The 23,870-nt window shown below is 43.0% G+C and overlaps 1 protein-coding gene and 1 long non-coding RNA gene across 3 annotated transcripts; both read left to right on the top strand.

Annotated features, from left to right (window-relative positions):
- The first annotated feature begins 453 nt into the window (after positions 1-453).
- Positions 454-3,525, top strand: ADRB1 (adrenoceptor beta 1). The gene has a single exon (XM_045361579.3). The coding sequence runs from the start codon at positions 715-717 to the stop codon at positions 2,155-2,157; it is 1,443 nt and encodes a 480-aa protein (XP_045217514.1). The 5' UTR covers positions 454-714; the 3' UTR covers positions 2,158-3,525.
- Positions 3,526-13,384: 9,859 nt separating this feature from the next.
- On the top strand, positions 13,385-23,450 carry LOC102131593 (uncharacterized). 2 transcript variants are annotated; one of them, XR_012418213.1, is made up of 5 exons: positions 13,385-15,839; positions 16,590-16,722; positions 18,759-18,859; positions 22,424-22,513; positions 23,197-23,450. It is a non-coding gene; the product is annotated as an uncharacterized lncRNA (long non-coding RNA). The 2 variants fall into 2 exon arrangements; XR_006689532.3 differs by having other exon boundaries at positions 16,590-18,859.
- The last annotated feature ends 420 nt before the right edge of the window (positions 23,451-23,870 follow it).

Raw genomic sequence — 23,870 nt, forward strand, 5'->3', positions numbered from 1 at the left:
GGTCGAGGGGATGCCGAGGGAGCGGGGGCGCAGCAGGCAGCCGACTGCTGTAGGCAAACGGCGCGCAGGAGGCAAACGAGGCGCAGGAGCCGGTGCGAGAGCGAGTGGGCGCTGAGAGAGGGGGCGGGGCCCCAGGGGGGAGGCGAGCGCGGGAGGGGGCACGGGAGAACAGGGACCAGGAACCAGCGGGCGCAGGAAGGGGTGCGTCCGCAAGAACCCGCGGGCGCACGGGAGGCACTAGCTCCACGATCAGCTCGGGACTCTCAGGAGCCGCTCAATTGCCAACGGGAGGGGAGTGCGGGGAGTTGGAGGTTGGGGGGGCTGACCAGACGGGGGCGTGCCTTTGCCCGGATTGGCTGCAGGAGGCTGACGCGAGGCCCCGGGGGTTGGCTTGGGGAGTGGGAGCGGGGTGGGGTGGGTGCTGGGTGCCGGAGCTGCGGGCCCGGCGCGCTCAGAAACATGCTGAGGTCCCGGCGGCTCTTCCAGCAGCGGCAGCGGCTCCAGCAGCAGCGGCGGCGGCGGCGGCGGCGGCAGCGACAGCGCTCGGCTCCGGCGGGAAAGGCGCCCGGCGCCCATGCCTCCGGCCCCGGGCCGCGGCTGCCCTGACCCGGCCGCGACCTCCCTCTGCGCACCCCGCCGTCCAGGCTTCTGGGGTGTTCCCCAACCAAGGCCCAGCCCTGCCACACCCCCCGCCTCCGGCCTCCGCAACTCGGCATGGGCGCGGGGGCGCTCGTCCTGGGCGCCTCCGAGCCCGGTAACCTGTCGTCGGCCGCACCGCTCCCCGACGGCGTGGCCACCGCGGCGCGGCTGCTGGTGCCCGCGTCGCCGCCCGCCTCGTTGCTGCCTCCCGCCAGCGAAGGCCCCGAGCCGCTGTCGCAGCAGTGGACGGCGGGCATGGGTCTGCTGATGGCGCTCATCGTGCTGCTCATCGTGGCGGGCAACGTGCTGGTGATCGTGGCCATCGCCAAGACGCCGCGGCTGCAGACGCTCACCAACCTCTTCATCATGTCCCTGGCCAGCGCCGACCTGGTCATGGGGCTGCTGGTGGTGCCGTTCGGGGCCACCATCGTGGTGTGGGGCCGCTGGGAGTACGGCTCCTTCTTCTGCGAGCTGTGGACCTCGGTGGACGTGCTGTGCGTGACGGCCAGCATCGAGACCCTGTGTGTCATCGCCCTGGACCGCTACCTCGCCATCACCTCGCCCTTCCGCTACCAGAGCCTGCTGACGCGCGCGCGGGCGCGGGGCCTCGTGTGCACCGTGTGGGCCATCTCAGCCCTGGTGTCCTTCCTGCCCATCCTCATGCATTGGTGGCGGGCGGAGAGCGACGAGGCGCGCCGCTGCTACAACGACCCCAAGTGCTGCGATTTCGTCACCAACCGGGCCTACGCCATCGCCTCGTCCGTGGTCTCCTTCTACGTGCCCCTGTGCATCATGGCCTTCGTGTACCTGCGGGTGTTCCGCGAGGCCCAGAAGCAGGTGAAGAAGATCGACAGCTGCGAGCGCCGTTTCCTCGGCGGCCCCGCGCGGCCGCCCTCGCCCTCGCCCTCGCCCTCGCCCTCGCCGGTCCCCGCGCCGCCGCCCGGACCCCCGCGCCCCGCCGCCGCCGCTGCCACCACCGCCCCGCTGGTCAACGGACGTGCGGGTAAGCGGCGGCCCTCGCGCCTCGTGGCCCTGCGCGAGCAGAAGGCGCTCAAGACGCTGGGCATCATCATGGGCGTGTTCACGCTCTGTTGGCTGCCCTTCTTCCTGGCCAACGTGGTGAAGGCCTTCCACCGCGAGCTGGTGCCCGACCGCCTCTTCGTCTTCTTCAACTGGCTGGGCTACGCCAACTCGGCCTTCAACCCCATCATCTACTGCCGCAGCCCCGACTTCCGCAACGCCTTCCAGCGACTGCTCTGCTGCGCGCGCAGGGCTGCCCGCCGGCGCCACGCGGCCCACGGAGACCGGCCGCGCGCCTCGGGCTGTCTGGCCCGGCCCGGACCCCCGCCGTCGCCCGGGGCCGCCTCGGACGACGACGACGACGATGTCGTCGGGGCCACGCAGCCCGCGCGCCTGCTGGAGCCCTGGGCCGGCTGCAACGGCGGGGCGGCGGCGGACAGCGACTCGAGCCTGGACGAGCCGTGCCGCCCCGGATTCGCCTCGGAGTCCAAGGTGTAGGGCCCGGCGCCGGGCGAGGACGCCGGGCACCCGGGGAGGAGGAGAGCCCGGGCGCCCCGGAACGACTTCCCGGGGGAACGAGGAGATCTGTGTTTACTCAAGACCGAAAGCAGGTGAACTCGAAGCCCACAATCCTCGTCTGAATCATCCGAGGCAAACAGAAAAGCCACGGACCATTGCACAAAAAGGAAAGTTTGGGGAGGGATGGGAGAGTGGCTTGCTGATGTTCCTTGGTTTTTTTTCTTTCTTTCTTCCTTTTTTTTTTTTTTTTTTTTTTCTGTTTGTGGTCCGGCCTTCTTTTGTATGTGCGTGTGATGCATCTTTAGATTTTTTTTCCCCCACGTTGGTTTTTGACACTCTCTGCGAGGACCGGAGTGGAAGTTGGGTGGGTTACGGGAAGGAAGAAGCATTAGGAGGGGATTAAAATCGATCAGCGTGGCTCCTATCCCTTTCCCAGGAACAGGAGCAGTCTACCAGCCAGAGGGAGGAGAATGACAGTTTGTCAAGACGTATTTTCTTTTGCTTTCCAGATAAATTTCATTTTAATTTCTAAGTAATGAGTTCTGCTGTCATGAAAGCAAAGAGAAAGGATGGAGGCAAAAAAAAAAAAATTCACGTTTCAAGAAATGTTAAGCTCTTCTTGGAACAAGCCCCACCTTGCTTTCCTTGTGTAGGGCAAACCGGCCGTCCCCCGCGCGCCTGGGTGGTCAGGCTGAGGGATTTCTACCTCACACTGTGCGTTTGCACAGCAGATAGAACGACTTGTTTATATTAAACAGCTTATTTATGTATCAATATTAGTTGGAAGGACCAGGCGCAGAGCCTCTCTCTGTGACATGTGACTCTGTCAATTGAAGACAGGACATTAGAGAGAGAGAAACAGTTCAGATTACTGCACATGTGGATAAAAACAAAAACAACAAAAAAAAGGAGTGGTTCAAAATGCCATTTTTGCACAGTGTTAGGAATTACAAAGTCCACAGGAGATGTTACTTGCACAAAAAGAAATTAAATATTTTTTAAAGGGGGAGGGGCTGGGCAGATCTTAAAAACTAAAATAAAATTCAAACTCTACTTCTGTTGTCTAGTATGTTATTGAGCTAATGATTTATTGGGGAAAATACCTTTTTATACTCCTTTATCATGGTACTGTAACTGTATCCATATTATAAATATAATTATCTTAAGGATTTTTTATTTTTTTTTTTTATGTCCAAGTGCCCACGTGAATTTGCTGGTGAAAGTTAGCACTTGTGTGTGAACTCTACTTCCTCTTGTGTGTTTTACCAAGTATTTATACTCTGGTGCAACTAACTACTGTGTGAGGAATTGGTCCATGTGCAATAAATACCAATGAAGCACAATCAAGATTATGTACTGTGTGTCTGTAAAGGGTCAGTGATAATGAAAAAGACAGTTTGTTTTGTTCAAAATATAGACTGGATTTCCCATAGAGCTCTTTTAATAGACTTTCATGACTCAATAACATAGCAAAATGCCTCCAGACCTAAATAAGGTGTTTACCTACTGAGAGCTGCAGATTTGTCCTAAATTTTCACAGCCAGATTCAAGGTATTCTAGACTACTTGTAGGCACTTTCAAGATCCCATCTGCTGCACTTGACTTAAGAAGTGACATTTGGGATTGCGTATCTCCTAAAAAAAAAAACAAAAAGTGATGCGGTCATTTAACTCAGCTGCAACTTTTCATGGAAATGCAGGAAAGACTAACTCATTGAATGATCAGTTGCCTACTTGGAATGCAATAAGTGGCTTCCACAGCTTATTTTTGTTTTCCAATAGAAAATCACAGCCTGCAGATGATCAGTGTGTGCAGATTTCTCCAGAGGCTGTTTAGAATGAAAAATGCTTTCATGGTTAAGCAAAAATGTATAAAAGGACTTCTGAAGTAAATGTTTTTTCTCTTATGTAGTTAAATAAATCATTTTGCCAGAAGTTCTGGGTGGACAGATCATAGATAAAAGCAAGTGTGAAGGGATTTAAGTTTCTAACAAAATTACGGCACCCGAAGGATGGGGTATTTTTCATAAAGTTATTTCCTAAAGGAAAGGATAGTGCAAATCTGTTCTGAGATTAATTTTACTTTCTCCAAAATATATTTAAAGTACTTACTATATTTTTAAATAAGCTTTTTATTTCATGACCGTACAGTAAATAAGCCAAAGTAAAGAATATTAACTTCTGGCTTCTGCTACACTTTAAATGAGCAGAGTATTCTCTAACAAGGAAAAGTTGAGACTGAACATTCTTTTTTGCAACGGCATACTCTAAAGACAAGGCAACCTTCTTCTGAGAAAGGTTAGTGACGTAGATGTTTTAGAGACCAGCGGAAGGTTGCATGAACGGTAACAGCCTCAACAAAAGCTGCTATGAAGTTTAACCCCTTTCCAGCAAAAAGTAAATAAATAAATAAAAAGGAAAAAGGAGAGCTTCTTTAAGAATACAAAGATAAATACTTAAAGAAACATGTTTTGAAGAATGTAAAATCAGTCTCAGGATGAAATGTCACTGTAATTTCCCTAGGAACCAAATATGGTTAATTTCTATCCACCCCCGACCATGAGTACATAAGATGCATTTTCTTAGGGGTTTTGTCCTTCTTTGTTTGAAATACTAAACACAGAAGTACCAGGTAAATGCTTCATTTTCTTGGTTTCCTATTTATTTGCTTATTTTGTCTCGATGTCTTCACATTTAAATAAAAAAAATCTTCCCAGCCCAAAACATATATGCAGGCCTGTCAAATCTCAGGTCTTAAAATCACTCAGGTCTTAAAATCATGAAAGTCCTTTAAGCTTTAAGAACAAATGTGTATAATTTAACTACTTAGTACACAGGTTTAGTCACTTTAGTGAGTTAGAGGAAACCACTATAATCTTGGGGCCGGTGTCTATGTATTGGCAGGAAATAGAAAAGATTTTTGTGTGATCTCCTAAGCTCTCCAACTGAGAATTACATGGATTCAGAAACAGACCATGTCAGTGATTCCAAATCCCCATGAAGACTACTTTTTGTCTCTTTTGAAGAAGGCAGCCATTGATTTATAATAGGAAATGTGGGGAAGCTGGGCTGTCAGTCCCAGTAGTGATGGTAGTGGGAGGAGAAAGCAGCCAGTCCTGCTTAATCTGGTGAGAATGTGAACTGCAGAAACAGGAAGAGGGCATTGAGTGTGCATAAGGGCAGCCTTACCCATAGGCTTGTATGTATCAATGTACCAAAAGCATAAACCTTAAAATCAAAGCAGGAAAATCTGATCAAGATTCATAATTTGCTACATTGGAAGTTACATTCAGGTTGAACACTAACAAGAACTCAATGGAGATTTTCCAGGATATATAAATTCTCTCTTCGACGTAGAAATGTGTAATTGGTATAGCATATGGCTTCATCCTTTGGTGAACTTGCCTATATAAAACTTTGCAAATAGAGTTTATTTATTTGTTTCTTAGTCTATGCTTTCTTTGGAATTGGAATTATTAGTAACTCTTAAGTGGCTATTGTGAAATCTTTCCTTGTTAAGCACATTTTCCTAGCTTATTTTAATTTCACATTTTGTTGAATGTGCTGACTTCCTCTGGCAGTATATAGAATTGCCAGACACAAATTCTGCACCCAAAGTATCAGGGCAATATTAACATTTAAGTTTTTTGCAAGAGGTTCTCAGCAAGGATCTAAAGAAAAATTATTCTACAACTTTTGCTGCCAGTTGTGAAAGACTTTTTTAAAAATGTTTTTAACCAAGCTGGACTCATTCGTTTATTTGAAGGAAAAAAAACCTTAGAAGCAAATTAACCACATTGGCACAGATAATGTCATTTTATTTGTACATTTCTGGCATAATGTGCTGAGAAATACTAATTCTTTTGACTCCCTGCCAATTTTCTACTAATCAAAATGGAGAAGATATGCACTGTTTGGATTATACCTAAAAATAGTTGTGCTACAGTCACATCAGCAAATGGAATTAAATTAATTTCTGTTTCTTCCTCTTCACATACACCCTCTGCACCATTTAAATTTCCATCTAGAATATTGCTCCTGAATCTCATAATTTTTTATTCAATGCATCCCAAATAACATTGCTACATTGCAATGATTTTTAAGCAAACTCTATTGAACTACTCTTCCGGCAGGATAACACTCTCCAAAAAATGCCATGTTTAGTCTGCTCTCATTTAAGGATCCTCTACTGGATAGCTGTTATAATGTAATCAAAGAGGTAGGAATACTAGAAATAGATTCTTTGTAGGCTAATTTACCTCATCAATAGTCTTTTTACCCTTTTGTAGGTGGAGGGCGATAGTGACTGAATCAATCAGATTCAATTATGTGGTCATAGAACAGAGAAGTGGTTTCAAATCCGATGGCTCTAATGACAGACTGCAAAAATGGTAGCTCCAAGAAGCTCCCACAGTGCTGGCACTATCAGAGCCTGATCTTTGCAGTAACGTGAGCAGCACCCAGGACGGCTTTGTAAGCAACTGCCTTTAAACCTTTGCCTTCTCTTGGATGCTTGGCAGTGATCACGTCCTCAGCTTCTCACTGAAGATCATTCTTGTCTTAGAAACACCATACTCACTAGCCCTTTTTGGAGCACTTCTTTTTTATTTCTTCTCTCCTTTCCTTTTTTTTTTTTTTTTTTTTTTTTTTTGAGACGGAGTCTTGCTCTGTTGCCCAGACTGGAGTGCAGTGGCGCAATCTCGGCTCACTGCAACCTCCACCTCCCGGGTTCATGCCGTTCTCCTGCCTCAGCCTCCCAAGTAGCTGGGACTACAAGTGCCCATCACCCTGCCTGGCCAATTTTTTTTATTTTTTAGTAGAGACGGAGTTTCACCATGTTAGCCAGGATGGTCTCTATCTCCTGACCTCTTGATCCGCTCACCTCGGCCTCCCAAAGTGCTAGGATTACAGGCTTAAGACACTGCGCCCAGGGTTGGAGCACTTCTTCAATTCTTTCTAGGACAGGGTCCCACTCTGTTGCCCAGGCTGGTAGTGCAGTGGCACAATCATGGCTTACTGCAGCCTCGACCTCCCAGGTTCAGGTGGTCCTCCCACCTAAGCCTCCTGAGTGAGTAGTTGGGACTCCAGCCCTGTGCCACCAAGCCTGGAATTTTTTTTTTTTTTTTTTTTTTTTTTTTTTTGTATTTTTTGTAGAGACAGAGTCTCCCTATGTTGCCCAGGCTGCTCTCGAACTCCAGGGCTCAAGCAGTCCGCCTGCCTTGGCCTCCCAAAGTGCTGAAAATATGAGCTTGAGCCACCATGCCCGGCCTTCAATTTTCGAATAAGCTAGAAACATCTAGAACATCTAGTTCTTGATACATTTATTTTCCTGGGAGCATGGATTTCTCACAAATCATTTCCTAAAGCTCTGATTTTCAACATCTCTCAACATTTACAGTTCCATTTTTCCTCTCTCCATATTCCCTTGCTAATAGCTGTTAATTAGGAGTAGCAAGACCACACTGTTTTCTTCCCACTTATGACACAAAACTTACCTATGATGCATTTTAAATGTCAAGTTTGGGTTTCTTCCTGAGAATTTCAGTATTGCTCACAATTAGGTGGCAACTCCAAGCAGATAACAAGTTAAATACTTGTTTGTATTTTCCTATCAAAGGTGTTTAGGATGAGTTTAATATTTGGGGTGTGGGACTATCTTAGCCTTTCTTTTTTCTGATATTGTCACTTCGTAACCATGTGACCTTGTCAGTCTCATTATCTTGGTTTCAAAAGGTAACATTAGTTGTTCCACCTTCAACTGTTTGCAAATTAGTTTTGCTAATTATTATTAGGCTAGCTGATTTGTGGGAATTGTGGGTAAAATTTTAGGGGTGTGGAAAACTCTTTCAAGCAGATGGCCCACTGTGGCCACAATGTCTGTCTAACTGTAGTTCCCACTGTGCCCAATGACCCTGGGGAAGTCAATCAGTTTCCTTGCCGTTCAGGTTCACTTCCTACAAAGCCTGATCAGTAGCCTCTGTTTGCAAATCTCTTTGAGATGCTATGACAGAAGTTCTTTGCTTTGCAAAGTCTATCATTTTGAATACTTTCTCCTGGCCTCCTTTTCCCTTTCCTAGCAACTCCACCCACAGAAATCCCTCCATCTTTTTTTTTTTTTTTTTTTAAGTGAAAAGAACAACTAAGAATAGCAAAAATATATATAATAGCCCATGCATTCAAACAAATGGTCCTTCATTCTTTGGTGCACTTAAAATTCCACAGAAACCACAACTGAATAAAATAATCTTCCCAAACATCGGATTAAAAAACCTGTTTGCTCTGTGCTGAGCAAAAGTGATTGTTTAATGATTCTTAACCCACGGCCACTTTGAGAAAGGAAAGCCAATTTGGAAAATTACTCAACTCTACAATTTTGCATTGAGTTATAAATACTAAAAGCAACAATCTTATTCTTCTTTTTCTTGGAATAGCAATTCAGAGATGAAACGCGCTGAGAGCAACAAGAGTTTATATTTTTGCACACCCCTCCTTTATGGGTTGCAAGGTATTGAGTTTTTCTGTTCCCAACCTAATAAACAGGAACAAATCTACAGGAACTTTACTGGCTTACAATTTCTGTTATGTTAACTACAGGAACGCACCTGCAATCTTGAAGTCCTTGTAAAAAAATGCTGTTAAAGAGTAAACATTAATAGACATTCCAATAACATTTTCTTCACTCAAGAGATTTTTTTAAACCATTGTAAGTAACATTTTAGTAAGATGCTCTTTTTAAAGAACTCATTGCACTTAACTGATTTTGTGATCAATTCAGAGATAGTATGGTTTTTTTTTTTCTTTTCTTTTCTTAAAATAGGCATACGTAAGTAAAACTGAGTCACTCAGAAAAATTCCAGACTCTTCAGCATGGGAAAGATCTTGATGTGTCTAGTAAACACTACCCCAGCCCCATGCAAGGTTATACCTAGATCAGTGCAGATCTAGAGAGATGATCTGGTGAGATCATTTTGAGATTTAAAGACCTGGTCTGCTAAATAGCCTATCCAATCAGCAAATGTTTCCTTTACAGAAGACCCAAATCCCTCATCCTGTTTTCACTCATGACTGATCTCAGAGAAATCTGAAAACTGAGGACTGAGCCACTATTCTATACAAAAATCCTTTCGATGGCCAGGCATAGTGGCTCACACCTGTAATCCCAGCACTTTGGGAGGCCGAAGCGGGTGGATCGCTTGAGCCCAGGAGTTCGAGACCAGCCTGGGCAACATAGCAAAACCTCATCTCTACCAAAAATACAAAAGTTAACCGGACACGGTGGCACGTGAGTGTAATCCCAGCTTCTCAGGAGGCTGAGGTGGGAGGATCACTTGAGCCCAGGAGGTCAAGGCTGCAGTGAGCCCTGATTGTGCCACTGTGACAGAGTGAGACCCTGTCTCAAAAAAAAAAAAAAAAAAAAAAAAAACCCTCTTGATGATATACATGTAAAACTGTGACACCCTCTTCTCAGCTTTCTATGCACTCAATAATTCCATTTCCATTATAAGCAACTTCAAATCCATTCATTCTTTCTGTTGTTCACTCGGGAATCATTTCCAGTAACAGGGATTCCTCTTAGAGACAAGAAAGAGCAAAACATGGCACATAATATTAAGTTCAGACCTGGTCTGATGTCATCAATATGTCATCATTCCTGGAATCATGCTAGTAACTTTTTTCAGTCACCAGAGTCCCAAAGCTCTGAAGATCAGAAGAAAATATTGTGCAAAGTGAAGAAGTGTAACACGAAGATTAGTAAATCTTTACAGTACTGCAAAAAGCATCCTGTAAGCATGGAACAAAACAGACAATATACATTTTTAAAATGTAAATTCCATTATAGATAATTTACATTTTATAAATTATAAAATATATAATATTTTTTTAAAACATAAAATTTTTCTCAGACCAAGCAACCAATTAAAACCCCCTCCCGAAAGGGCACATGTTTACAACTCTCTTCAAACCTTTGGAGTGTTAATATACCTAAAGGGACAAACACATTTTATGTTTGTTTCTTTGAGATGGGGTCTCGCTCTGTCGCCCAGGCTGGAGTGCAGTGGCATAACCACCGGTCACTGTAGCCTCAATCTCCCAGGCTCAAGCGATGCTCCCATCTCACCCTTCCCTGACTAGCTGGGACTACAAGCATGCGCCACCATGCCTGGCTAATTTTTGTATTTTTTGTAGACACGCAGTTTTGCCATGTTGCCCAGGCTGGTCTCGAACTCCTGAGCTCAAACAATCCACCAAGGCTCAAGTGATCCTCAGCCTTCTGAGTAGCTGGGACTACAGGCACATGCCACCACATCCAGATTTTTTGTTTGTTTTTGTGGAGACCAGGTCTCCCTATGTTGTCAGAGCTGGTCTCAAACTCCTGAGCTCAATTGATCCGCCAGCCTTGGCCTCCTGAAGTGCTGGGATTGCAGGTGTCAGCCATCGTGCCTGGCAGAGGCAAAATTTTTCACATTATTTGTGCTGGGAAAACACCTGGGAAGCGTAATTATGTAGGGGATTTCTGTGATTAGTCTTTTGTGATTCATATGTTCATCTGCTCTTAATTAAGGGTATCATGTACTGAGTGAGCGTGCTGTATGGGATGCGCCCAGCCTAAAACAGAGCCTGTCCCCAAAGCAGTCACACTATGGTTGGGAAGATTAGACATCCATGTGTTGAAAAATGACAAAGAATGAGGCAGGTGTGGTTAAGTGCCAGATGCTTGGGCCAAAAGTAGGGCTCTAGACCAGTGCTATCTCATAGCAACACAATGCAAGCTATATATTTAATTTTATATTTTCTAGTTCAATTAAAAATTGAAATTAACAGATAAAATTAGTCTTTCAATATGTAATTGATCTAAAACATTTTTATGAGATACTTCACTTTTAAATAACTGAATCTTTGAAATCTGATGTGTATCTTACATTTCTAGCCCATCTTAATTGGAACTAGGCACATTTCAAGGGCGCAGTAGCAGGAGAGAGTGGATGGTAGGGTGGCGTAACCTAGAGGCTGGATAACCACATGGACCTTAGATGAGGAGAGAAAACGACATGAATGGCCATTCCAGGGGACGTTATAAGGAGAAGAAAACTTCATGAACAAAAACCTAGAGATATGGGGAGTCAAGAAGAATGGTCAGACAATGAATAGGCAGTTGCAGGTACTTCATTTTGATAGAGTAATTGGAGATGAAACTGGAAAGTGGTTTGGGAACAGATCAAAAAGTTTATGCAAAAGCGTTGAACTCTAACCTTCCTAAAAGCATGGAGATTTATAAGCAAGAGTGTCAGGATGAAAACAGCGTTTTAGAAAGATTCACCTGGCATCAGAAGGCGTGATGGGTAGATATTAACATCTCACTTAATCTTCAAAGTAATTCTGAGTTAGTAAATTTAAAAATCCCATTGTACAAATCAGAAAACTAAGATTTACGTAATTTCATATACGTGAACTCATTATTAAATTGCTTTTTTTTTTCTGAGACAGCGTCTCACTGTCACCCAGGTTGGAATGCAGTGGTGTGATCTTGGCTCACTGCAACCTCCGCCTCCCGGGCTCAAGTGATCCTCCCACCTCAGCCTCCCAAGTAGCTGGGACTACAGGCAGGTACCACCACACCCGGCTAGTTTTTGTATTTTTTTGTAGAGACAGGGTTTTTCCATGTTGCTCAGTTTGGTCTCAAACTCCTGGTCTCAAGCCTTCAGCCTGCCTCAGCCTCCCAAAGTGCCGGGATTACAGACGTGAGCCACTGTGCCCGGCTGACCTTTTTGACTTTTATGTATCGACTTCAGGAGCTGACTCAGAGAAACAAACTGCTACCAAGCAGGTTTCCGAGTGTGTAAGTATGAGGGCCTGTGAATTGCCCAAGGTCATGCCCCTATGGAGGTAATGCACATGGGCTGAGGCAGTTTGTTCACGGCAACAGGTGAGCAGAGATCAAGTCCAGGTGCCTGACTCCTAAGTTAGTCTCTTTTTCATGTCTCCAAACCACTTGTCTGTTCCCTACCAGACTAGAGGTCCCTTTAGAACTTGCCTTTTTATCTTTAACTCTGCAGTGCCTGATGCGTTACCGCATACAGGGTGTGCGCTCTGAATATTCACTGACTACATTCTACTAGAGTCAGAGAAACAAGCTCTCCAGCTCCCACGACGGTCCAGGCACATAGTGGTAACAGGCCTAACTAGAGCTGAGCACTGCAAGAAGATGTGAAATAACCCTCTATTTCTTTTGTACATCTAGATTTTCACTATTCAACACAAAGAATAGTTTCTCTAGGAAAAGTGCTAAGCCCCAAATTGCAATGTATAATACATGGCACAACCTCTGCTGGTGTCACAGCAAACAATGAGGTTTTCCGAATATGTCTAAGAAATGCACTTATTTCTACAAATGGCACATCGATCGTTGGAATTCTGTACCTAACCAACATAAATTCTATGACTATGAAGGTGGTATATACTGTATGAAAATGTACATCATTATTTAAAAATAGGCATTTCACCAAAATTGCTAAATGAGAACTATGTGTTCTAAGTTCTAGGTCAACTGTCAATGGGAAAAATACTTGATTTATTTGCCACTTATGGTAGTATAGCTTAAATGGGATTCTTTCCTTTGTGAGAGATCCAGAGACGTTGTTCTCACTGGACTCTACAGGGAAAAAAAAGCCCCGTCCCAAGCCCCAGTGCATTCCCTGGACCCAAACAGTCATTGTAGCTAAGAGAGCAGATTTCATTTCATCAATGTACAGATTTCTATCTTAAATGTTACTTCTGCCTGTTAATACTGTAAGAAATAATATATCCATAAAAATATATTTAGGGCAAACAAACATCACAGCCCTCTCAAAGTTTCAAAACAGATGCATAATCGTTATCTTCCCATCTTAGCACAAAAGCTAGAGTTTATATGGGATCTTCAGCTGGTCCAAGTTATACCGATTCTTGCCTTTTGACAAAGCATTAAGACTTTATTTGAGATTTTTAAATTGCAGGTGTGTTCTCAGTAATGCAGAATTCATTTTAAATAACATTATATTTTTATTCCCTTACCGGGATTATTGTTTGCAAGAAACTCAGTGTTGAGGCTTCACACTGGGAAGGTGGGAGCCAGGCAGAGGCTGACATGAGGAAACCTCCATGAGCCATGACCTTGGGACATTTGCAGGCCCCCTGCCTCAAACACTCAAGAAACCTATTTGGTAAGAATGCATTTCTCTGTGTCAGCTCCTCAGATTGATATATGAAATCAGAAAGCCACTTTAATAATTCACAAGGTAGCAGGTCACAAGTCCTATTACACACGCTGTGAGCATGACCAAACGTTCTCTGTCTATACACTGGGAAGACAGTTACAGCCAAAAGGTTCGCAGTAATCCTGGGGTCAGAACTGAGAAGCCTGGTTGCAATGACTTACCAGTGCATCCATTTTTACTGTGGCCCGGAACACTGGAAGTTTGCTGGCTTTGAGACCGACTCTTTCCTAAACAGGGATTGGATGGGCACTGCCAGCAGTGGACTCTGTGTCTCTCCTTTTTCTGTCACCAATAGCCAAGTGCCCCTCCCCTCTCCATCCCATTCCCCAGTAGGCAGATTCTTCCTTTATAGAAGGTGAGACACCTAAGCAGGTTGGTCAAGTCATGTTGACCTGACTGTCTCTTTACAAGGGCAACATGTCTTTGCTCTCATCCATTATTTGACTTAGGAGGGCTGGTAGTCAGGAGGCGATTTTGCTGCTTTCCCTCCAACTCTTGAGATTAAAGCGCATCTCCCATAGAAAAGCTACTGGTCCCTTTTCTACATTATAGGAACCCGGGTACTTGGTTCTGTTAATCTTGCTAATGGAAATAGCATTGTTTCCATTTTATTTAATGATACAGCTCTTTTCCTTAAACGCGTTAAACCTGTCTAACCAGCATTCAAATATTTCTTTCTCTGATCTGTATGTCAGATGAATTTGAACTGTAATTACATTTTCCTGATCCATACTGCAGAAACATCTAAGCTAACTGTGCCTCCAAAAATGCCACACTCTTAGGTCATCCTAGGCTGGAACTCTGGACAGAGGTCTAAGAGGTGAATCATGTTTATGCAGGGGATAAAAATGATGGTTTTTTGATGGCACTGAGGCATTGGGTTCAATCTAACACATATTAGATTACAGTTGTAGGGAAAAGTTTGAAATTTGTGGCAAAAAAGATGATTGCACTCTTAGGCTTTTTGTTTCCAACCAATGTAATAATATATTGTCGTCTTACTGCAATTACAATTCAGTAATACAAATACGATTTATAATCATGTATTCATTTGTTTTACCTACTATGTGCTGGGCCCAATAGTAGTATAGGGCAAGGCAGACACTGTCCTCAAAATCAGGAAGCAACTGTAGCTAATGTTTCCTGGCACTTTTTAAGAATTAGTAGAGACAAAGTAAACAAGTGCTTTTTAGAGTTCATTTATCAGAAATCAGAAATAACTTGCTGGATGTCAGTCCAGTTAGGAAAGGTGAGAAAAGCATTTTATTCCTTTTTAAGGGTGACCACAAAATCCATATATTGGAAACGTCAAAGTTAATATTACATATTAATTACATGCATTAATTATATTACACATGCATATATATGTGTATATATATGTATACATCTTTTTAGGTAAAATATGTGGGATAGTCCCACAAGCTCTTATCTGAGGCCCCATGGGGCAAGATGTGTTTTGGGATTTAGAATCTGGGGATTTTAGGAAGGTAATATGGTTCGTATACTAGATATTACGTAACACCTAAGCAGATATTAGATATTACATAACACCTAAGCAGGGTCCAGATCAGCGTCTTATAATCAAACATTGGTGTCTCTACTGTGAAATGTATGATTATTCACAGTAAGCGGGTAAATAATGACTATAAATAGCCTTATACCACTTCAAGTCAGATCTTGCTGCCAAATGAGTTCAAGTAAGGTCACGTGTGCTGCCAAATGAGTTATGGAAAAAAATTCTTATCTTCAGAGCTTTCTGGATTTGGGAATTTGGAATAAGAAGTTGTGGACCTATATTATGGAATGTTCTTTTATAGAAAACCATCTACTGTTTAGGAAAGGCAATAAAATATATTTAAACCTACCAGTTACATTACATCAATTGATTTAGTAATAATACTATTCAGCAATTAATTAATTTGAGAATAAACACTTATTTAAATAGTGGCAATTCCAGGGAGATTTTGAACCAGCTAAGGTTACATCCTGTTAGCAGGTATTAATAGCCAAAGGCATGATTGTGATGCGGGGACAACGTTTTTTTGGAAACAATCCACAGTAGTCAATATATTATATAGCCAACCTTCTGTTTTGCAGAGACCAACCTATCAGCTAAGAAAATATCTTTGGTGAATACAATGCTTATTTCAAAGAATCTCAGAATTGGAAGTGACCTTTAAAAAATCACTGTAGCCCAGCCATCTCTCAGAGCAAAGATTCTTCTTATTCTTGAGACATCAACCCCTTTAAGATTACAAAAGAAAAGGAAAGAAAAAGAAAAAAGGCTATGATCTTCATCCCAGAAAGATGCACATAATCTACATATGAAAATCATCACAACTATTTTCAAGGGATCCATTAAGAATTCCTGCCTTAGATTCTTGCCGTATTTGAAAAGAAAGCTAAGGTAAAATTTCACAGCAATCTTAGTACTGTAAAATAAAGAGAGCTGCTTTATTTTAAGCTGCCTCATAAATTACCTGTGGTCATATGTCTTAGTGTCTTCTCTGACATTTATCTCAACTTATGATTTTCTATGCAGTGTTTATAAGATAAATATTTTGAACTCATTGTGACCCTTGTTTTTATCTTAAAGGTTGGAAAGAGGAAAAGTAATGACATTTTAGCTTTTCTCTTTGTATTTTTACATTCCGTATCATCCATAACTCAGAGGGGTGAAAAAATAAAAAGAAATCCTCTAAGGAAAAGGCCTAAAATGTCCTACTAGTAAATGTATCAAGCATCAATTTTCAGTTTGACATTAACTGAGAAAGGAAATGATGAAGTAAATTTTCTAAGTGTTGAGCTGTCACAGGAAAAAGGATTTGTATTAGTCTCTGGCATGAAATCATGATTTAGATTTGTCAGTATTAGGTACACAATTTCTTTTTTTTTGACATTTGTAGGAGACTGAGGGGAGGGTTCCGGGTGTGTTGCAGTGTACACTTCCTTCTGCACTTTCATCTGAACTGTTCATGAAGAGCGTCCTTTTCAGCCTAAGCGTCTGAAGGAGGCTCACCAACCTGCCAAGAGGCAGTGCTATGGCAGATCTGCAGGAGTGCATGAACCCCCAGCCATACTGATTTCTAAGTGAGCAATGGCTTCCTCCACGCATGGACAGGAAAACTTTCCTTGAGCTTCTTTTCATTCAATCTAGCAAAATGGAACATAAATGGTCCCAAGTACAAGCCGGATCCCACCTGAAGTCACCTATTAACTTGGCTCCATCCAACAGCTTGCCTCATTGTCTTCACTTGCACACAAGGAAGGCCAAGCCAGGGAAACACCAGGTAGGCTGGAAAAATAAGCCTAGGTGATTGGTTTCTGGCCCATCATGCAATATTTCTTATCAGGTTTTGCAACTGGGCTTTGGCTGGGCCTCAACCCAGAGTCTAGGGAGAATGGAGAGCTCCTCCTTAGATTAAGTGGCCAAGGGGTGTGGAGGTTTTCCTCTCACATTGTTACCATTGAGGACCATTTCTTCTCCCCTCCCAGTAGGAGAAAAACACTCAGTCATAATAATTAATGTACTTTGGAGCTATTTGGCGTCAAAAAAATGCCATGAAGATTATAGAATACAGAATCTGAAACAACCTTGAGAACAGTATGCTGAGTCAAAGAACCAGACACAAAAGGCACATCTTGCATGATTCCATTTATATGAAATATCCAAAAAAGGCAAATTCATAGAGACACAATGTAGACTAGTGGTTGCCAGGGGCTGGGAGGAGGGGGAGGGAAGGGTAACTGCTTAATTGGTCTGTGGTTTCTTTTTGGGGTGACGAAAACATTGTGGAACTAGATAGTGGCAGTGGTTACACAACCTTTTGATTATATGAAATGCCACTGAATTGTGAGCTTTAAAATGCCTAAAATGCTGAATTTTATGTTAGGTGTCTTTTACCACAATAAAAAGAAAAATCCCATAGGGTTCTTTTCTATTAGGCTCGCAATTTGTTTAGATAAACAAAATCATGTAAAACCAAAACTGGGGAAGCGATTTTAATAAAAGAGAAAGGAAGAAAATTACTGTCACCTGAACAGTGGTGAAGTATATTTTTATCAGAGTTTAACGCATGCAGGGAGGAATCAGTCTTCATAAGCCAATGCGATTTCTTCTTTTTACAGATAAAGAAGTTAAGACTTTTGTGGTAACCTGGTCTTCAGGAGCAGACATCTAGATTTGAGTCTTTTTCTAGGCAGATTTATGGGCTATGTGACTTAAGTGCAGTTACCTGGGCTCTCAGAACCTCAGTTTCCACATCAGTAAACTGAAAATATCTAGGGCTGATCTTCCGAAAATAACATCAGACCTCATGATTCACCAAAGCCAAATCAATTAGAAGTTACTTCCAGAAGAGAGAATACCACCATGACAAAGTCTCAGCAGTGCCTCATAAGAAGGAAGTCAAAATGGATATTTATAGGGTTTCGGCACCTAGAGGCACATATGATTCACAGCAGGTCTTTCAAAGTGCAACCGGTTGAGATTGGGCAGGCTTTGCAACATAATAGTGTAAGATTGGCCGGCTTAGCAGCACAAAGGTCTTGAAGCAAGTCTTGACAAGTGAACTGTTGTTTGAATAGCCAGCTGCTTGCCTGTTGTCTCAGATAAATTCCTACAGGAATTTTCTGAAGCAAACTGTGCAGTTATTTATTGATTTACAGACTTACTCCTGTTGAGGGAAGAGTTCCTGGAACAAACAGCTAAATTGTGATAACACAGGTGGTCTCAGTTTCAGTCCTCAGTCTGTCATGTCTGATACTGGCTGGAGTTCCCAGAAATGCTATGGTCACGTGTCAAGAACATAGCCTGGGAACTCAATAAATCCTTCATTTTTCCCCAAAGCATCACCACCATTCCCTCTCAAAACTCGCTCCTTGATAGTGAATCTCTGTCAGAACTAGAAGCAAGGTTTGTGCTGTACAGACTGGAACCCTTCCTGCCATCCACTGGCGGACTGGGCTCCACTTCTTTGGTCAAAGGCAAATTCATTCAGCTACAATAAAAAGTCCCAAGTCTTTTCACCACTCTGAATAAGGCAGCAGCAGAACGCAGGGTTATGATGCTGACAGACCAAGGCCCTAGGTTCCCTGTCGCTTGATTTGTGACCCTAGGCCAGTTATCTCCCTCTTTCAGCCTCACTTCCTCATCCAGAAGATGAGGACGATCGTGCTTAGCACACAATACATATTCGGCTAACTTTTTAAATTAAGTAAATTGTTGTCTTAAATTTTATTTAAATTTTTTTTCTAAGGTTGCATAAAGATGAAATTTTCTTGTTTTGTTTCCATTTGTTTCCGGTTGTCTCTTATCTTCTGGGAGGACCTGGGTTACGGCTCCCTGGACATGAAGGAATCAGTCTTTCATGTGGGATCCTGGGCCTGACCTGTTCAGAGGGAGAATGCAGAATCTCACGGGACAAGGTGGGTGCAAGGGACCCACAGACAGATTTTTCAAACCAAAGGTTTCACATTTCTTAGATAAACATGATCAAGTCTAAAAATATCCATTCTTAGCTACTCTCCTCTTCTCTTTTCCTATGACTTTCAACACTCCTCATGTGGTTGAAATTTGTAGCCAGTCCCATTCAACCTGCTTTGCTGCCTAGGGGTCAAGTATAACAGAGGTTTGTTTGTTTGTTTGTTTGTTTGTTTGTTTGTTTTTGTTTTTGTTTTTGCAGTCTTTATTTGTATAAACTAGTAGTTTTCTGATCTATAGAATCATCCACATCCATATGGCAGGTCAAATACATGCTATCAGAGATTTGTGGATAATTCTAATTTTGAACACTTCAAATGAAAGCTTTCAGAAAAGGCCCCTGAACTGGGGATTGGGACCTGCATGGGTTCTAATTCTCTCTGCTCCCAGTAAGTTTGGGGGAGTAATTTTATATCTGGTAACCCCAGTGTTGAATGTGCAAAGGCTGCTGGTTGAACCAGGTAACCGCTAAGGTATTTTCTTAGCTCTGATTAATTGTAATTACCCTACTTTTAACCATTGATGTTAAAAGTTCAGGCTTTCCTTGAAGGCAAATCCCATCACTTTCTCAGGGGTATTAAAAGAAATCCAAGTTAATTAATTAATTTATATCTTTATGTCAAGAAACATTTATTGAGCTCCAACTAGAAGCCAGGTACTATTAGGTCATGGGGTCATGGAAACCCAGGGTGCTGGAGACCTGGAGGAGGACGTGACCAACATAAGTCTCTAACTCGGCAGGGTTTACTGTGAGACCCCCAAGGAGGGAGCAGATTCTAACACTGGCTGGGACAGTCAGGGACAGCATCACCCACAAGGTACCAATGGACTGAAACTTGGATGGGGGATAGTTTTTGACAAGATGAAAAGCACATTCCAAGCAGAAGGGAGAAACTCTCAAAGGCTTGCAGGCAAAGAAGAGCAAAGGACGTGTTCTGTGTTCCAAAGACAGCAGGAACATTTGCATGGCCGGGGCAGAGGCTGCCAGGCTGGCCCAGTGGGAAAGGATTCCTGATAACAGGCAAAAGCTGGATTGGGAAGGAGTTTATATATCTTAATAAGAATTTTGGACTTCATTCTGTAGGGAAGAGAGTCACTGAAGATTTTAAGTACAAGAATAACTGGGTCAGATTTGAGTTTTTTCACAAGCAATCCCCGGTCACAGAGGAGATGGATGGGTGGAAAAAGAACTAAAGAAGATGGCAAGAGAAGGTCATCGATTTCAAAATGGGAGACAGGTGGAAGAGCAGTCTGGGGAAGTTCACAGTAAATGGATGTGTGGTTTAAGACTCTTGCATCTGTGGGGGTGCGGGGAGAGATGGCCACCAAGCAGCTAGGAAAATAGATTTGTGCCTCAGGGAAGGGTTAGAGAACAAGGGACTTGTTGGAGGGACTTTTCACTTTTAACTTCAGGTTAGACGTTAAATGCAAAAACGATCTAATACCCCCAAAACACCCCAAAATAAGTAGGAAAATAATGATGAGGAGAAGACAAATGATGGGGAAGAGAACAGTCATTTCTACAATTTTCCTTGGGTTGGTTTTCAAAACGGCAAGTCTTTTTTACATGTTGAAGGATAAATACCTCTTTTTGATAGCCAATTTAGGCATCATATGAATATAATAATGGCCTCAACACTCTGCTATGATGCCCTGAGTAACTGTAAATGCTCAAGATGCACAAAGATGCAAGATCCAAGGATACATCTGCATACGTCCACTGAAGATCACATTTTAAACCTTAATAGCTTAATAACAGACAAGAAAAATATAGATTCCAGTATTATTAAATATGTATGCATGTGTATCCATATATGTGGTGTGTGAGTGGTGTGTGTGTGTGTGTTCATATTCTTTCTCCTCCTAGGAAAAGATGATGTATTAGCTCAGGTGAGTTGCCCAGGAATAGCTAGGAAAAGGTCATGCTCTCCTTCTTCAGAGTTTCAGCCTGTTGTCCTCATATGCCCAGTTTATGCAGGACTTTTCCCTACATCATCAAAAGAATGTGTTTGGCACTGGGGCCTCAGTATCAAGCAGACAACATAGTTCTTACTTACTTTAGAAGTGCAACTGGTAGAATAAAGAGCCTGAGAACCGGAACTGCTGCCAGAAATAGCAGGGCAAATTCACCCACTTCCAAGAAGGTCACTCAGTCTCAGAACAGGGTGCAGGCAGATTGAAACAAATTCTTGGCACCGCCTGTGCCATGCCTGCCTGTTGCATAATGAACAACCCTTAGTTCCCTTGATTGAGAGCGCTGGTGTTGACCCGGCATTTTCTGTTCCTCTCTGTTATATCACTTTCCAGCCCATGTCAAAACAATCACTATTGTCAGTGACCTTCCCTAATAACTCAGTCTCTCTTCTGTATTTAACAGCTACCTGTTGAGAATCCTATTTTTAACAAAACAAGTATAACCTAAGAGCTGTCATCTGTCAGGTTTTAAATGTTTGTTAAAAAATAGGAGTCCCAAACATGTAGCCATTAGGCAACAGAAAGCCATAAACAATGGGAAGAGCAAGCAACAGCAGGAGACGTTAATCACATCTGACTTCATTACTAAACCTCCACTTTGGAAGGGCCACAGTCAGTGGCAAATCATGCAGAGTTGGAGGGTGATTGCTCTTAACAGGAGCAGTTCTACTGACCTTCAGGAAATTATGTCCTGTGGACATCCTGCTCACGTTAATAAATGAGAGCAATGCTCTTTTGGTGGAGGGAGAGGACCTGTCCTAGAGTAACAATTGGAAAAATAAGGTAATGTCTCAAGAAAGATGCATAACTCAGGAGAGTGCTTTGAAACCATGGCTAATTTTTCGTCTTTTACTTAGCACCACACGAACCGCTTTTATGCATTACATCACTTGACCTAAGAGAACACTGTGAGGCAAGTACTGTGTTGTCACATTTTACTGATGAGGAAACTGAGGCTTAGAGAAGGTCAAATAACTGGCCTAAAAATACAGAGCTGGGAAATGGCTGTATAGGACTTCAGGAACCCAGGCACTTTCCATAGAGCCCACCCTCTTAACCACTCCATTCTATCTCCTACCTATGACCCAAAATGCCCTTTTATGAAAACTGAAACAGAAGCACCACCTCCCCACCCCACTGCTGGACTTTCTGATTCAAGCCACACTTGGCCACGAGGGTGGTGGCAGCCTGGGTTCCAGTCAAGAGAGAACTCTCTAAATCATCCTCCCGTTGGGGAGTGAAGGTTGCAGTTTGCTCCATGGCCTCATTCTCTCTGATTCAACACTCCGCCACGATGCCCTGAGTAATTATAAATGCTCAAGTTGCACAAAGATGCAAGGTCCAAGGATACAGCTGTATATACGTCCACTGAAGGTCACATTTTCAACCTTAATAGCTTCCGTTTTTACCCAGGCCCATGACTCCTTTTCTTTTCTCATGCATGATAGAATATGTGTTTTTCTTGCTGAGCTATACCCTACGCATTTCCTTGGTCTTACCTTCATAGTATTTTTCCACTATTTCCTTTGATTTAGGGAAATTCAAGCTTTCAAATCTACAGAGCCCTAGGACATGGGAGACTATTAAGTTCACTAGAGCAGAAGATCTTTAAATAGTAGCCCCTGGTAAGTTGGATTCTGCATCATTAATAATCACCTGGAGGACAGAGGAACAGAGTCCCGCTAATTGACAATCACCCAGAAATAAATATAAAAATCTCTGAAATGCTAATTGTTAAGTGTTTATTGAGGCCCATCATATGCCTGTGCTGAATACTAAAGTACCAAAACATTTCCAAAGAACTTACCATCTGATTGTACTCCAAAGAATAGAGGCAAGTATGATATTATATGTAATCAAGTGTGAAACTGTGCACAATGTGGTTCAATTGATGGCAGTTTGTTGTATAATCATGTTTTGGTCACACACCTACAATATAAAGGGAGCTACTATTTTTCTCAGTTAAAATTCAAACAAAAGTCCATAATTTTCTGTGAGAAGCTATGACATCACAAAAAAGACACTGATCAGGATTTTTTTTCTTTCTGGCATTTAGATTTTTTTTATTTGAAGCTCTTTTAATGTCTTTGAAATATTTAATAAGAAATGCAGTTACTATTAAATATGCAGTTATTAGCCACAGATAGTACTTCTCATTGTAAATAAAAGTTATTTTCCCAGCACCTACTTGCTCCTTAAATGTTATTTCAAAAATCCATTCTGTATGATGACACTGTTCTTAGGATTTTACTTTTGGAATCCAAATAACAATAATGTTCCCTTTCTCCCCGTGAAACGCACCTGTTAGGAGCCCTGATGACACAGAAAGAATTCTCAAGGTCTCCTAGAGAAAATACTCCATCAACTTTACGGCCAACGTGAGATTTTGAAGAAGGGAAGACAAGTGCAACCGGTTGAGGACGGCGCACAGAGGGCTTCTAAATTCTTCTGCAGTTTGTAGTGCTACAGATAAGTTTTTCCATGGGGCAGTCCAACCTCTGTTGCTGCAAGACCTGTTTTTTTTTTTTTTTTTAAACAAGTCAGTAAACTAACTGGAACTTCTGTTAAGTCTTGTGACTCTGTATAAATGGGTGCAGATTTAACTTGACACGTTAATTTCTTTCTAGAAAACAATTTATATTCATAGAATCATGGAATCCCAGAGAGGGAAGGGCCTTTGCAGTCAGCCGGTCCAAACACCAATCTCGTGCTCGTATTGTTCATTTCAAAAGCAGTCTGTGTTCGAGAGCAGCTGCGCTCAGACCCCAGAGGCTGGTATTTTGCACGTCCTCTGTCCCGTCAGGGTCGTTCAGGATGAACATCACTCGGTGGTGATTATTTTTGCTGGGTGGTACGGACAGATTCTGAGTGATAGGTTGGTAGTTTGTGAGGATTAGGGATTTTGAAAAATACTCGGCCGGGCGCGGTGGCTCAAGCCTGTAATCCCAGCACTTTGGGAGGCCGAGATGGGCGGATCACGAG

The sequence above is a fragment of the Macaca fascicularis genome, chromosome 9 (assembly GCF_037993035.2).
Source record: "Macaca fascicularis isolate 582-1 chromosome 9, T2T-MFA8v1.1".
In the NCBI taxonomy this organism is placed as follows: domain Eukaryota; kingdom Metazoa; phylum Chordata; class Mammalia; order Primates; family Cercopithecidae; genus Macaca; species Macaca fascicularis.